This window comes from Pseudochaenichthys georgianus, chromosome 14, assembly GCF_902827115.2.
Source record: "Pseudochaenichthys georgianus chromosome 14, fPseGeo1.2, whole genome shotgun sequence".
In the NCBI taxonomy this organism is placed as follows: domain Eukaryota; kingdom Metazoa; phylum Chordata; class Actinopteri; order Perciformes; family Channichthyidae; genus Pseudochaenichthys; species Pseudochaenichthys georgianus.
The window spans coordinates 34,182,503-34,197,325 of NC_047516.1; the positions used below are offsets into that span (position 1 = coordinate 34,182,503).

The 14,823-nt window shown below is 40.6% G+C and overlaps 1 protein-coding gene across 1 annotated transcript; it reads left to right on the plus strand.

Annotated features, from left to right (window-relative positions):
* Positions 1–7,651: 7,651 nt before the first annotated feature.
* On the plus strand, positions 7,652–10,906 carry mmp13a (matrix metallopeptidase 13a). Its single transcript, XM_034098603.2, has 10 exons — positions 7,652–7,775; positions 7,986–8,224; positions 8,308–8,456; positions 8,707–8,835; positions 8,942–9,103; positions 9,432–9,561; positions 9,675–9,808; positions 9,905–10,064; positions 10,165–10,268; positions 10,350–10,906. The coding sequence occupies exons 1-10, from the start codon at positions 7,677–7,679 to the stop codon at positions 10,457–10,459; spliced, it is 1,416 nt and encodes a 471-aa protein (XP_033954494.1). The 5' UTR covers positions 7,652–7,676; the 3' UTR covers positions 10,460–10,906.
* The last annotated feature ends 3,917 nt before the right edge of the window (positions 10,907–14,823 follow it).

Here is a 14,823-nt window from a genome sequence, read left to right on the forward strand (position 1 = left end):
TTGCATATAACTTTTTACTTGTATTAAGTTAAGTCAGTGACAGACCCAGAGTAGGAGGTCTGATCTTGGTCTGGCCTGACTCTGGCCCGATCAGCACACGAACTGTTGCTGTCGTTACACAAGTTAGACCCAGCGCTCCCTGGGGTTTGCACTGGCTGGCTTGAGGGGGTTACCCGACATGTCGTTGCAGTAAATTAAAGGGTGTTTCATGTTTTCGTTGCTGTGGACCAGGGACGTACACAGACATTTTGGGGGGCGGGTGCTCAAGTGAGAAAAAGGGCACTTACCATAATCATTTATAAAAAAATGTTTTAAAACTAAAAGTTAAATATAGTTGCACATCTCTGACTTACTGACCAATTTATTTTAATACCCTCACACTCACACAATTGTTTAATACTCAACATAATTCTACAAAATAATCAATGGTCTTCTTTAGTATTCACAATGCACAAGAGCAGACAACAAACTTGTAAAATTAATAGTTATTAAATGAGCAGACAACAATCAAAATGATGAAGTTACTGTTTAAGGACATTTCAGGCAAAAAGATCGTTTTGTCATGTAGGCCTACTTGTTATTTTGGTCTATTTTGCTTCCATGTTTTCTTTCACTCTAATGGAAAGAAAACTTCCAAGAAACACAAATGAATGCTGTTCGTTTTAATACCATGTCTGAATTCATCTATAGATTTAAAGCTAATCTGCATTTAAACCAAGCGGCAAACTGTGGGGTAGAGCCGTGAAGCCAATACGGAAGTGTCACACACTGCAGTTCATATATTGGCCGATAGGCGATGGCTGCAGAAAGGAGCAATTTCCATAGACCCCCATGTTAAAATGCCCAACTTTACAGCAGAAAAAAACATGTTTCTCTCCCTGGCTCCATACATTTTATTATCGATATAGTTAGATTCCACCTTCATGATTATGGATCTGAGAGTGAATTGTTTTCTAACGCGACCCTTTTATTTATATTAGGTCTTAAAGTGTGTGCATAAATTAGGGCGTGGTCACATTGAGTGACGGCTCTGTCAAGTGCCTGCCGCTGTTAGCTTCTTGTCTCTCTGCTAGCTGCTCCGTGAAGCTACAGGGACTCTGCCTGCTCAGCTCCTCCAGGAAACACAACCTGTAGCCGGCCGTGGTTGTTTGTTCTTCATGCTTATATATCGGACTATTGTGACTCGCTCTGCGGTTAAAACAGACGGTGCATGAATGCGGTAAGTAAAATTCGAGTGCTTTATTTATGTGTTAATGATTTTAATCAGCTACGTAATGAATGGTAAGGCTTGGGTTAGCATGTAAGCTAGTGGTAGCTACATCGGTGCTAACGATTGTAATCGTACCCTCCAAGTTAAAATCATAGACTGTATATATAAAGGATAAAACGAAATAGACAAGTGTTAAGTGGGATAATACTGTTGAACAAACGGCTTCTGTTTGAGGTTGATAAAATAAGGTTACATCCTTGTAACTTAGAGATATTTTATTATGTAGGAGGAACTGTATGCATCGCTAAGGTTAATTTAAATTGGCTATGCTCAAGTATGTAGACAAGTTAATGTCGAAGTAGTTATGTGAAATCAACCTCACAATAAGATGTGTATATATTACAATTATTAATGTCATATTTCAAGATGATTACTTAGATATTACAACATGGTTGATTGAGCTGGAGTTCATTATTGAGCTTACACCTTAACGTCACAGTCATCTGAAGAACGAACCCAAACCTTGTTGTTTTTATTAATTGCATTACCAAATGGGTATCACATAAACAGTAAGCATTGGTAACACAACTTCCAAAGTTACAGTAAAATAAAAAGGACCCTGACTCGGACAATACACAATCCAACATGTCCAACAGAAGAGAATCAGTTATATTGTTTGTACACATGGTACTTTACATATATATATCTGTTTGTTTAAGGTGTCCAGGTGATGCAGACAGGCTGGACCAGAGAGTGAGAGACAGAACTGGACTCCTCACAGCAGTGAACTTCAGCACAGGTACAAAGACTCTTTTTTTCTTACTGTACAAAGAATCAAGAAAGATATTGGTTTAAATGAATGAAGTATTGACTTGAATACACTGATATACATTCCAATAAACAATACTAAATACTAGATCACCTACACATCAGTTAAGTTGAGGGTTTTTTCCATGCAACAAGTTACATTTAGATATTTAGCAATATGACTTTGTCAGCTTTCTAATGTAATGCATTGAAGGCAAAGATTTATCTCTCAATATTGTCTGTAAAAAACGTGGTAAAAGTTATTCTTTCAGTGAGTCAACAGAGCAAGCTTCTACAGTTGCACTACGTTTTGATAACAGTTAAATATTATTTTGATAATAACATATATTTCAATGTTGATGAACATCATACTGTTCATTCATAATCTGATTGTCTTTGTAGCTCATTGTTTAAATAAAAAAAAAAACATTACAATTACAAAATAATGATATCTACAGCCCCTAAACACACAAACACACCGCTTTCATAAATAACACACTTGTTCTGCAATAATATGTTTTATGTTTCCTGTCATTTTTGTTAGGAAAGGACATGCCTGAAAGACACGACATGTTCTCCTTCTCTGAGGGTCAAGAAGAACATCCAAGAGGATCATTAAAAGCTGATGCTATGAGATGTTAAGACCAGTACATGACATTCACTATAAACAACTTTTATTGTAATAACAGTCAGCTGATCGAATGCAGCTATTTCCACATCTACACTCCATCCGATCTTCAGTCAGATGTGAATGTGTAATCTAACATGTTCAGTAAGAATAATGGACAAAAGGAATGCAAATACAAATACAGTTTATTGAAATGTGAACCAAAAGTTAATCAAATGTTTTAAATAAAAAGCAAATATGGACAGAAGGTGTAAACCTAATAAATGTATAAGTAAACACATTTAGTCAAATAAAGTGACAGACTAGGCCTGTGCAGTTGGTATCAGCTTTGCCCAGCATGGGCTCCTTCATCAGCCCTGGTCCTCCTCGCTGAGGAAAGACCCTCAGTCCTCTCCACACCAACAGACAGGATGTCCATCACACGGAGGTTTCTCCCTGAAGTCTCTGCAGCTCTCTGGACACCATGCTGTCTCAATCCGTCCACACTGAATATGAGAGGGGGGAAATGAAAATAATAAATACTTTAGACAATAAGAAACATAAAGTTGACTGTTGAGTTGCTCAGTTTTTTTAGATTGTCAATACTATTACTGTATAACTAATATCTCAGGTTAAGAGGCACCTTCAAATAAAGATTGGTCTTTAAATACATTTTGTCTTTTGAATTGTTTGTCTAAAGTCAAGGATCTAGAACTGGTACTTAGTTTGAATAATACAGTCTGGTTATTATGCTGTTTGGAGGAGGCCTCACAGGTAAGAGCACTAACTAGCTAACATCACATGTACCTTAGCTTGACTTAAATGTATTAAACGTATGGTTAAGTGATATCAAAATATAAATAACTAATGTCATGCAAACATATTAATATTTGCTTGATTCCAGAGTTGAATTTAGCACAATTGCATACAAACGTTAAGGGGTTTTAAGATTCTGAAGTATTATGCTAAAAACTCAATAACTTAGATTATTATTTATAGTTTTGCTGAATAGTTTCATGGCCGCTTACCTTAGAAACATAAAATGCGACGGCAGTGTGCAGATGGGGAGCATGTTAGCTTCAGCTAGCTCTGGAACTTCCAGCTGGGTGGCAGCAGGTCCCGCCTCCGGCTCCGCCTCTTTGCCCTTATTTGGAGCAGGCTGGAGAAGGCGGGAGTTGAACACTGACGTCACTGTTGAGCCGTTAGTGGCCGACTCCGCCTACTAAGGGCTTCACGGCAACTCTGCAGAATCCTATGGGTGACGTCACGGACCCTACGTCCATTTATATATACAGTCTATGATTTAAACGTAACATTTGGGGAAAATACTGATTTGACGTAAGTAACTATCTGGGGATGTTGTGAGGTGATGTGTTTTTTTAGGGCTGTCAAGTTAATGCGTTAATAACGCGTTAACGCAAAAGATAATTAACGCTACTAATTATTTTAACACGATTAACGCATGTGTATTTTTTTTCCTCGGCCGCCCCGTAGTTTCAGAGCGCATCAAGTTTAAAATACCATCTACAAGCTGATGCTTACAGCCCCGATCCTGCCGTCCGCTTGCGGCAGACCACACTTCCACGCTCACCGGCAGGCACCGACTGGCCATCGGGAGGACCGGGAGGGTGTGTGTATGTGTGGCGCGAGCGAGAGAGAGAGAACGGGCACACCTTACGTGTATTGTTGTTGTTAGCATCTGGTGCTAGCTAGCTGCGCTAACGGATATAAGGAGCTGTTTCAATGAAAACAGAGGAGCGACATTTCGCCGACAACTGCGCCGAGCACTTGACTTTATGCAGGAAGCCAGACAGTGGGACATTGTACGAAAAGTCAGCACACTCAGCACGGATAGTGCGCGCACCATGATTGCAGCGTCCAGGCAGCTCCCGTTCGAGCATATGCCTTGAGTTGCACATAGCTCCAACGATCCAACACAGTGTCTCTTCACACACACACACACACACACACACACACACACACACACACACACACACACACACACACACACACACACACACACACACACACACACACACACACACACACACACACACACACACACACACACACACACACACACACACACACACACACTTTGTATTATTGTATTGTATGTATGAGAGAGGTTCCAGGTTGAATTGAGGTGGATATTTGTAATGTTCAGAGGTTGTTATGTTTAATATTCATGAGAATATGTCATTGATCAAATGAAAATGAACAAACATTTGCATAATTCATATTTGTCCACTCATATGTTGATAAGAGTAGCCTATTAAAAACTTGAAAAATATCCCTCTAAGGAACATTTAGAACAGATAAAAAATGTGCGATTAATTTGCAATTAATTGCGATAAACTATTTTAATCGACTGACAGCCCTATTTATAATAAACACTTACTGTATGTTAAATGGATATACCCGCCTTCTTTCATTTATCTTTCTATTCCCACAACAATATACATAAATATACCTTAAATTGGCCTACAGTACATTAGCCTGTATGCCCAGCCCATGATACATTGCCTTAGCTAAACCTTGAGCTAACTTATCCATTAGCTAGTAGCCTATCTAGTTAACTATATTTGTTAGTATCTTTTAGCTAATTAGCTATAAACTCGAGGCACTTGTTATGTTTTGCATGGGGCTTTTGTTGTTTTTGTGTTTAACTTGTTGTATGCTCCATTTACCCCTCACTACTCTGTCTTTCTGTCTCTGCAGGGCTGGTGTGTGACAGGGGGGCGTGGCTGGTTACTCCTGGCTGCAGATGAGGCACACCTGTCCCCACTCACTTGATTACCTGCTCTTTAAGAGCCTGGCCCTCACCTCACTTCTCTGCCAGAGTATTTTTCATGCTGTCCCGCGGTCCGGAGTGCCTTTCTGCAGCCTGGAGTCTGTTGTAGTTAGTTAAGGAGTTCTTTTTGAGTTTTGGTCGGAAACGTTTTTCCGCAGCTTTGTTTTTGGTTACTACGGCCAGCCAAGCTCCCCGTCGTCAGTACCTGCCTTGGATTACCTTGTTTATTAAACTTTTTGAAACTTTATTTTGTGTCAGTCTCTGCTTTGGGGTCCCAGTAGTATGTAAACGTCACAGCACTGGCAGTTTAGTAATTTGATCATCACCAGTCACCTTCAAAATAAGCCAAGAAAAGCCGGCATCACATGGCACAGTAAAGTGGGAGGTGCTGCTACCTGTCTGTCTGAAGGGACTGCCGATGTCCACGCCGCTGTGCAGGAGACGTGGAGGGAGGGAGGGAGAGCATCGGAACTTCACATTCTAATCTCCCGATCTGATATTTTAATTTTGTATTCAATCAATATATTGTTGGAAAGGGAAACTGTGCGCGAACAGCAGTAGATATATATTAATTTATAAAGATTAAAAAAAAGGGGGGGGGAAAGGGCACTTTCTCTGGAGGAAGAAAAAGGGCAGGGGCTCAAGCCCACTTTGATGTCTGTGTGCACGTGCCTGCTGTGGACCTTCTTAATCTACCTTCTTTGGGGGCCCCCTTCTGGTCCGGGGCCCCAAGCAGTTGCCTGCCTTGCCTGTTCGCAAGGTGCGCCCCTGAGCGCAAAGCAAAAGTGTATATCTAAAGATTGCGTTCAACTAACTTTACCTAACTTGTGTTTATAACAATAATTTTCGAATAGTTACACCAAGAACATTTTATTAAATAGTAAAAAAAAAGCTGGATACATTTTTAAGACCAGGGTCTTATTTGTTCTGATAAGAATGTACCTAAACTGTTTATTTCTGTTTCCAACAGGTATCAGTCCAACATTTGATCCACATTTGTCCTTTGATGCTGTTACAGTTACAACAGGACGTCATATTTTTCAAAGATAGGTATGTAAAGGCCCCTGTTGTGTTTGATTTTATTGTTGATATTATTATTGTATTGCTGCAACTGCATGCCTTTGTTTTTATGTTATACTCCATATGTGATGGATGATACATTTCTTTTAAAGATAAACCACAAATAATTAAATGTTTTCTGCGTTTCTACCTTCTGCTTCATTGTGACATGGTTTTTTTGCAACCTTTTCATTCTCTCTAAATGTGACTTCCTATACTAGTGTTGAGCCTGAGAAAAACATTGTGAGACATTACTGCTCCTCCTTGTCCACTATTTCATAAGAGTTACAAAAATGTAGCTTCCCACTAACATTGGTGTACACAGTGGGTGACGATTATTAGAGAATGATCTGGATGGAAAATAACTACATGGAGCTGACTCAAAACGTTCCTCTATTAAGTGAAAAAACCCTCAGGCTTTCTTTGCAATAGAACACTCAATGATGTGTTATTAAATAAACGTGATTGTATTCATAAACCCAATGGGTACTAGGAATAATGTTTAAGGCCAAAATAATGAATACACATAACCGCACAGCATAATGAATGACTCTTAAGGAAATAAATGGTCATCAGTCAAATACTGAATGGCAATCACTGCTGTAAAACATATCCATGTTGTTGGCGCCCTAAAAACAATTAATTCAGCATTTTATTCAACCTTTGAGAACATGATATTATATGTTTTTAGAAGCATGTTATATAGGGTTATCATTTTTGCTTGTTTTTGTTAAGTGGCTCCAGGAAAAAAAAAATTGTTTATAGGATAAGATAAAATTGACTTTTACTTTGTTCCCCGTGGGGAAATTCAGGAGTATAAATCTGTTTGTTATGAACTTTACATGCAAAAACAAAATGATGAAAAATAAAACTCATTTTAAAACTAAATCTGCAAGTGAATCTGGAGATCATACACAGATAACGTTTTATGGAAAGTTTATGTGATAGTTATAATATTATTTTCCCACCAATACAATTCCCATAAATAACATCCAAATACAAATGTTATTTCATCAGACTCACAGTGCATTGTTTAGCAATCAAAGCACAACTTCCTCTCCTAACCATAAAAGGAATATTGAGTCAATCACTGAAGGACGTAGTTGCTCAACGCGCCCTGTCGCTCTGAAGTCCTCAGCCTATAAAACAGCTGCCCTCTGCACAGTAACAAAAACTACACTCAAGAACGAAACGAAGACATGAAGACTTTCAATCTGTGCACTCTGCTGAGCCTGGCACTCACAGCTTACTGCATGCCAGTATCACAGGTTACTGTGGAAGATGAGGAACGTGCGGAGGTATGTATGCTTGATTTATCTTTTATTGTCATATATTGTATGGGAAACTCTACCCTTCTAAGAATTCTGAATGTGTTAGCTGTACAGGAAAAAGTATTTCTGCTGTCAATAGCTTTCTGCATACTAAGATACAGATGTATTCTTCCTAGAAAATAGTTTATACGTTATACAGCTGCAGTAAGTATCAAACATTTGTTCTCTCTCTTGCAGAACTACTTAAAGACATTCTACAACCTAACAGAGGAGACTACTAACGGGCGGGGGGCCAGCCCAGCGAGCAGGAAGCTGAGTGAGATGCAGAGATTCTTTGGTCTCCAGATCACCGGGACGTTGGATGTTGAAACCGTGGCGATGATGAAGAAGCCTCGCTGTGGTGTTCCAGACGGAAATCTTGCCCGTTTCTCCACATTTGGAGAGTACAAGTGGCAGAAAAACAGCCTTACCTACAGGTGACTGATCTAAACAGAGAATGTGTATGAAAAGGTATATTTAGTAGGTCTAACTTATAATATTCTTGACTTTTGTTCCTCAGGATAGAGAACTACACTCCGGACATGTCTGTGTCAGAGGTAGATGATTCTATCGAGAGAGCTCTGCAGGTTTGGGCCAAAGTCACTCCTCTGAGATTCACCAGAATCTACAGTGGCACCGCTGACATCATGATCTCCTTTGGCCGCCAATGTGAGTACAGAGAACTTTTACTGTGTCTTCACCAGTTATATACTATTTCTGTGCTCAGGTTATTGGTTGTCACTTCCCCTATAGCATCCTTGCCTTAACCATAACCCTAAATTCATGCAAGTCTTGAACCACATTGGACAGATGGTCATTCGTATCACTGGGAAAACCTGTTTCTGATTTTCTGTTATTTACATGTATGTATTGTCCCTCTGTTCGGCAAAACCTGACCTGAGTATGTTCTTGTTAACAGCACATGGTGATTATTACCCCTTTGATGGCCCTGACGGTACTCTTGCCCATGCATTCGCCCCATCCTCTGGCATTGGTGGAGATGCTCATTTTGACGAGGATGAGGACTTCACTTTCCGTTCAAACACAGGTCAGTTTGTTATGTATGTACACCATGATGGATCATGCTAACTACTGTCAGTTTTGATATGACATTATCTTGTAAGGCTAACCTGTCAGTGTGTTTTCTGCTGTAGGCTACATCCTCTTCATGGTGGCTGCCCATGAGTTTGGCCACTCCCTGGGCTTGTCTCACTCTGATGATGCTGGTGCTCTCATGTACCCTGTGTACTCATACAGAAATCCTGACACCTTCATCCTGCCCCGGGACGATGTCAACGGCATCCAGTCTCTCTATGGTTAGTCCTAACCAGCTGAGCCATTAATGCCTACACTGGAATAACTAAAATGTTAACTTGAATGAAATGTATTATGCCAACAGATTCCACATAACTGTATTAGCTTAGTTGAAAGCAATGATATAACGTTTAAATACAAATATTAGGTTCAACTTAATATTATTGCTTTCAACTAACCTAATAGAGTCATTTGAAATCTGTTGACATAATACATTTAATTAAAGTTAATGTTTTTCAGTGTATTTGCTATCGGACAATCTCTTGGGGCTTTTTCAATGTGATGCTGGGCTTTCTGAATACTTGGTGACTCATTTTGTTTATCCTTCAGGCCCAAGCCCTGATACGGATTCCTCTGTAGAGGAACCACTGCCCCCCACCACTCCTGATGCCTGTGATTCAACCATGGTCTTGGATGCTGTCGCCACCCTGCGAGGAGAGATGTTCTTCTTCAAGGACAGGTCAGACATCCTGGAGAATGCTCAAATATCCAAATGCTGAAGTCCATTGACATCGTTTTCTCTTCATTCACGTTCTGACTTATGAACTCATTCATGTTCTTGTGTGTTCTCAGCTTCTTCTGGCGGAGCTACCCTCAGAGCAGCACACCTCAGCAGAGTCTCATCACAAACTTCTGGCCCGATGCCCCCTCAAACATTGACGCTGCTTATGAAAGCCGAAGCTCAGACAAAGTCTATCTCTTTAAAGGTTTGTGTTTTCTTTACCTGAAACAGTTTTCAACATGACATTATTCATCTTTACATGCATAAACTAAACTCTTTTCTTTTCTCTATCTCTATACAGGAAAGATGGTTTGGGCTTTCAGTGGATATGATCTTGTACGCGGCTATCCTAAACCAATTTCCAGTTTTGGTCTGGCCAAAAGTGTGGAGAAAATTGATGCAGTCTTTCAGAACGTGGACACTGGCAAGACTCTGTTCTTTGTAGGCAGCGATTACTACAGGTGAGTTCAGATTATGTGACATTTATTCAGGTGAATTATTAAGGTGTGATGACGGTTTTCAAATGGTGAATCGGTGTAATGACTGACTGTGTTTACTCAGTTATGATGAGGTCAGAAAAACTATGGACCAGGGATTCCCCAAGCGAGTGGATGAGACTTTCTCCGGACTGACCGGCCAGGTGACTGCAGCCTTCCAGTACAAAGGTGAGAAGCATTCTTAGTCAAGATTACTGAAATAAAAGAAAAACAGGACACAGAAACTAACATTGAGTCTCTGTTCTGCAGGTTTTACCTACATCTACAGTGGAAAATACATGTTTGAGTACAGCCTGAGGTCCGGGAGGCTGTTCCGCGTGCTGAACAACAGCTACTTCCTGCGCTGCACTAACTTCTAAACTACTTTATATGTTGTTCATATGACCACCTTGAATGAGGATGAAGGAAACAGAGTTAATTGGACTGCTTTTATGCAGCATTTTTCTACTCTTAGCACCACTCAGAGCATTAAATCACCTGCTACTAGGGTTACAACAGCTGAAATATTACTTTTTAAACTCATTGCTTATTTATCTGTATTTATCTCAGGATATGAATATCCTATGCACTGATTAATTATTGCTATTGTTGCTGTTATCCTTTTTTATTGAATGTATTTTAACTGTGGAACTTTAATTCCCCTTTCTTTTGAAACATTGTCATTTCCATTTGCACATGTATGCACACATTTGTACACCACTGTGAAACAAAATATGAATGCATGTATGGTAACATCTCAAAAGACAAGTGTGAAAAGGTATATAGAAATGAATTGGAAAATATAAAGTAAAAAAAAATAATTCTAAGTATGTTTTGTTGTCATTTTACATATGCAGATCAAAACATCCTGTTTGCCATTGCATGTGCATTTAGTTAATAACACTGAGAATAACCTAACTTAGAGTATATAAAGAACAATTATGCTACTTCACACCTAAATGACTTGATCATGAATACCACCGATGTGAGGACGATACATTGTTTTAATATTCTGGCGTTAACAAAGGCAACACTTAAAGGTGGGGTAGGTAATTTTGGAGAAACCAGCTCGAGTGCGCTAGAATTTGAAAATACACAGCCGGAAAAAATCTGCCACTTCCTTACAGAGCCCCTCCTGGATGTAAAGAAAACATGTCATATGCATTACTTATTGGGATACTTCACTCATTACAATGCATCCCCAGGGGACAAAGAATATTCTACTGAATCTAACTGCGATCCAACCAAAAAGTTGAGATATTTCAGTCTGGAGGAAAGTTGACCCAACAACTGACCAACAGACAATACCATCTCTAAAGTCATGCCAACATGGCAAAAAACATTCAATACGGAGAGATGAACAGGTTCTCGATTAAAATTCAGAGCATTAATTCAGCGTGTTGCAAGCCAAGTTTATTCATGTTAGAGTCAGTGTCCTAAAGCTGAATGAAGGTAATATCACAGACAATGCTGTTTAACCTCTTCTTCACCGCACCCCCGATACCGGGGGGGAAAAAGGTGTCATCTGCAGGAAACAGCGTCTGAGGGCATCTTCATTTTCAATAAACTATGAATGTTTTATATCCATGTAATGGGAAGAAACTCAGCTAACTGATCTTTTTTTTTTTTTTTAAACCCACAAAGCTAGCGCCGAGCCTCTGAATTAGCTACGAGCGAAACAATCTTAAGGCCGTTAGCATAGAACTCTAGCTACACTGATCGATATACTTATTGGATCTGCACAAACAAGCTTAGATAACATCCTCCACAGATTATAGAAATATAAGGATCATCACTGAGCGATCAGAACTCGTGACAGGGGAAGCAAATATAGAAAACACACGAGTAGCTTTAGGTAGCAAAACACGGAGATATGCTCACCTTAGCTGTTATTCTGATCAAAAGTCGTGTTCAATGGCATTAAAACGAGAAAAAACGAAGCTGAAGGTTAATCCATAGGTTATAGCAATGTGTCTGTCACTTTGAAAAAAGTATTGATAATCCATAATTCCATTTTTATGCAAAAATCGGAGAAGAAAAATTAGCTGCTAATGGTAGCCACCAGAGGTTAGCGCAGCTTCCGGTTTTTCTACGCATCTCTCTCACTCCTTATTTGGTAAGCTGTGTGTGTATGTGGAACTTTCCCTCGATTCCATTGGCTCTGACGGTTAGAAAGAGATGTCAATCAGCAAAATCGACCAAGGGTGAGGGAATGCTCCGGTTTTGGGACAAAATTAACATGGGATCACTCTGGCATCTCTCCGGTCAATGACGGGAGAGTTTTGAAAGTGACAAAACACTGTTCCACACATTTAAAAACACTTAAACAATTAAACAATGTTTACCCATGATTCAAGCTCCTTTCCTGGGTTATAAAGTGAGATGAAGCAGCCTGTCCTCTGGGTGCAAGAGCCATGTGCTGCGAGGAGCTCTCTGGGTGCGCTCTGTGGGTCTCGCAGCCCGCACACCACTTTTCTCCGCCTTTCAAAGACTTATTGCTGGGTAGAAAAGCCATGTGCATCACCCTGGATCTCTGCATAAGTGCCTGTGAGTCTGAGACCCTAACAGCAGTTACTCTGCTGTTTTTACCTTCTTGTACATTTCACCAGTCGAATGTGGACGAAATGGACAGTTTCTTGTCCATTTCGTGAGTCAAATGTGGACGAAATGGACAGATTTCTGTCCATATCACCGGCTGTTGAATTAAAACAGTTTAATGCACTTTTAACACTCATATACCCACGATTCGAGCTCCTTTCCTGGGTTATAAAGTGAGATGAAGCAGCCTGTCCTCTGGGTGCACTCTGTGGGTCTCACAGCCTGCTTCTCCGGGGTGCTGGAGAGTCATTTTCAGGCTCCTCTCCACAGTTGTCCCCCTAAAAATGATTTTTAATCATTATTTTTGCATTTAAATGATTTATTTTATCATTAATATGGTTCCCTAATGCAATGCACATAGTCTGGAGCTCACTGGGGTCCTGCATATGCTTTAATCAGGCGTTTTAACACTTTTTCCCATGAAAATGATTTTTATTCACTATCATGGGGCTATATAAATCAAATTCCGGGTAATTCGGAGCACAATTGTACCTTTTACTATTTAAATGTATTTGTATTATATATGTTTGGGCTATAAAAGTTACATTTCTGGGTGACTTTGTCAGTTTAAGACGCTTATCCCACAAATCCTGGAGGTTCCAGGCCGAATTTGGGAGCTCATAGGCGGCCTGCCATGCGCCCCCACCCGTGGAAAGAAGAAAAAAGTAAAGAAAACGATCAATTATATCTTAAAATAATCAAAAATGAAGTGCGACTGAGTGCCAAAGGAGAAGGGGCTCACCAAAGGAGAAGGGGCTCACCAAAGCTCAACACTTCGGCGCTTCGGGCCGAGGCCCCGGACACTTTTCCACTCCCCCGTTGTAACTTACAACGGAGAGGGGAAACCAAGCCTCCCCTTCTCTGTCATTCATCAATTTCAGACCTTTTCTGGAGGAATGCAAGGGGAGTTGGCAGGGGACTCTACCCGCATTATGAGGCACTATTTTCGGATACTTTTGTTCATTTTCACCCCTTTTCTATGGATCTCCAAAAAGTTAACTCAGACTTTTTTCTGACTGTGGAGGAATGCAAGGGGAGTTGACAGGAGACTCTTGCGGGCTCATGATGCACTATTTTCGGATACTTTTTTAATTTTCAGCCCTTTTCCATGGATGAATTGAAACACATTGCCTGGAGGATAGGACCGAGAGATGACAGACTCTCTGGCCGCCTCACAAGACACTATTGTCGGACACTTTCTTTGCTTTACCCCGGTTCTATCACTCTTTCCTCCTTTGACCATAAAACATGTTTCCTGCTGGGGTACTGCCTGGTTCCGGGGCACCCCAAACCCTCTCATGGTCGGGGCACCATGAATTGATGCATCGGACCCAATGTTGCCATCACCAGCTCCGCGTTGGTGCGGAGGTGGGACCATTTAACCCGGTGGTAACCCAAGTCCTCCCTTGGTCCGTGTACCATGCATTGAAGCATCGGACCCATGGTTGCAATCACCGGTTACGCTAACGCATATAAACGGAGAAAAAGAAGAGTTACTGGGCAGAGCTACGTCACACATCTCGGTGTTCACAGACCGGCCTGCAACGCCTGCCCTTTGATCCCTCGGCTCAGCCGCCGCCAGCGGCTGGAGCAGTACGAGGAGTGTCACGTCTCGGCGGCGGAGGACCCAGAAGTCGAGGTGGTGGATATGGAGGACCACGATGCCCTTCGTGTTTGCCATGCAAGCGGACCGGACGGGCCCACTCATCGGGCAGTTGCCTGCCTTGCCTGTTTGTATATCTAAAGATTGCTTTCAACTAGCCAAGAGTGATTCAAGGCAAGGGCAACTAATTTTACCTAACTTGTGTTTATAACAATAATTTTCTGATAGTTACACCAACAACAATTTATTAAATAGGAAAAAAAAGCTGGATACATTTTTAAGACCAGGGTCTTATTTGTTGGGATAAGAATGTACCTAAACTGTTTATTTCTGTTTCCAACAGGTATCAGTCCAAAATTTGCTTCACTGTTCTCAAAAAGACCGCCTCCAAGAACACCTGACAAATGTGATCCACATTTGTCCTTTGACGCTGTTACAGAGTTACAACAGGAGGTCATATTTTTCAAAGATAGGTATGTAAAGGTCCCTGTCAAAGTATGTTGACATCATAAACATAAAGGGTGACAGGGACCTGTTTTTTAC

Bases quoted from the DNA above. Each gene is read 5' to 3' on its own strand.
- mmp13a (XM_034098603.2), top strand. From the start codon at position 7,677: ATGAAGACTTTCAATCTGTGCACTCTGCTGAGCCTGGCACTCACAGCT. The intron at 8,836-8,941 runs GTCAGTTTGTTA...TTTCTGCTGTAG, and splicing joins CACTTTCCGTTCAAACACAG to GCTACATCCTCTTCATGGTG. The intron at 10,269-10,349 runs GTGAGAAGCATT...TCTGTTCTGCAG, and splicing joins TGCAGCCTTCCAGTACAAAG to GTTTTACCTACATCTACAGT.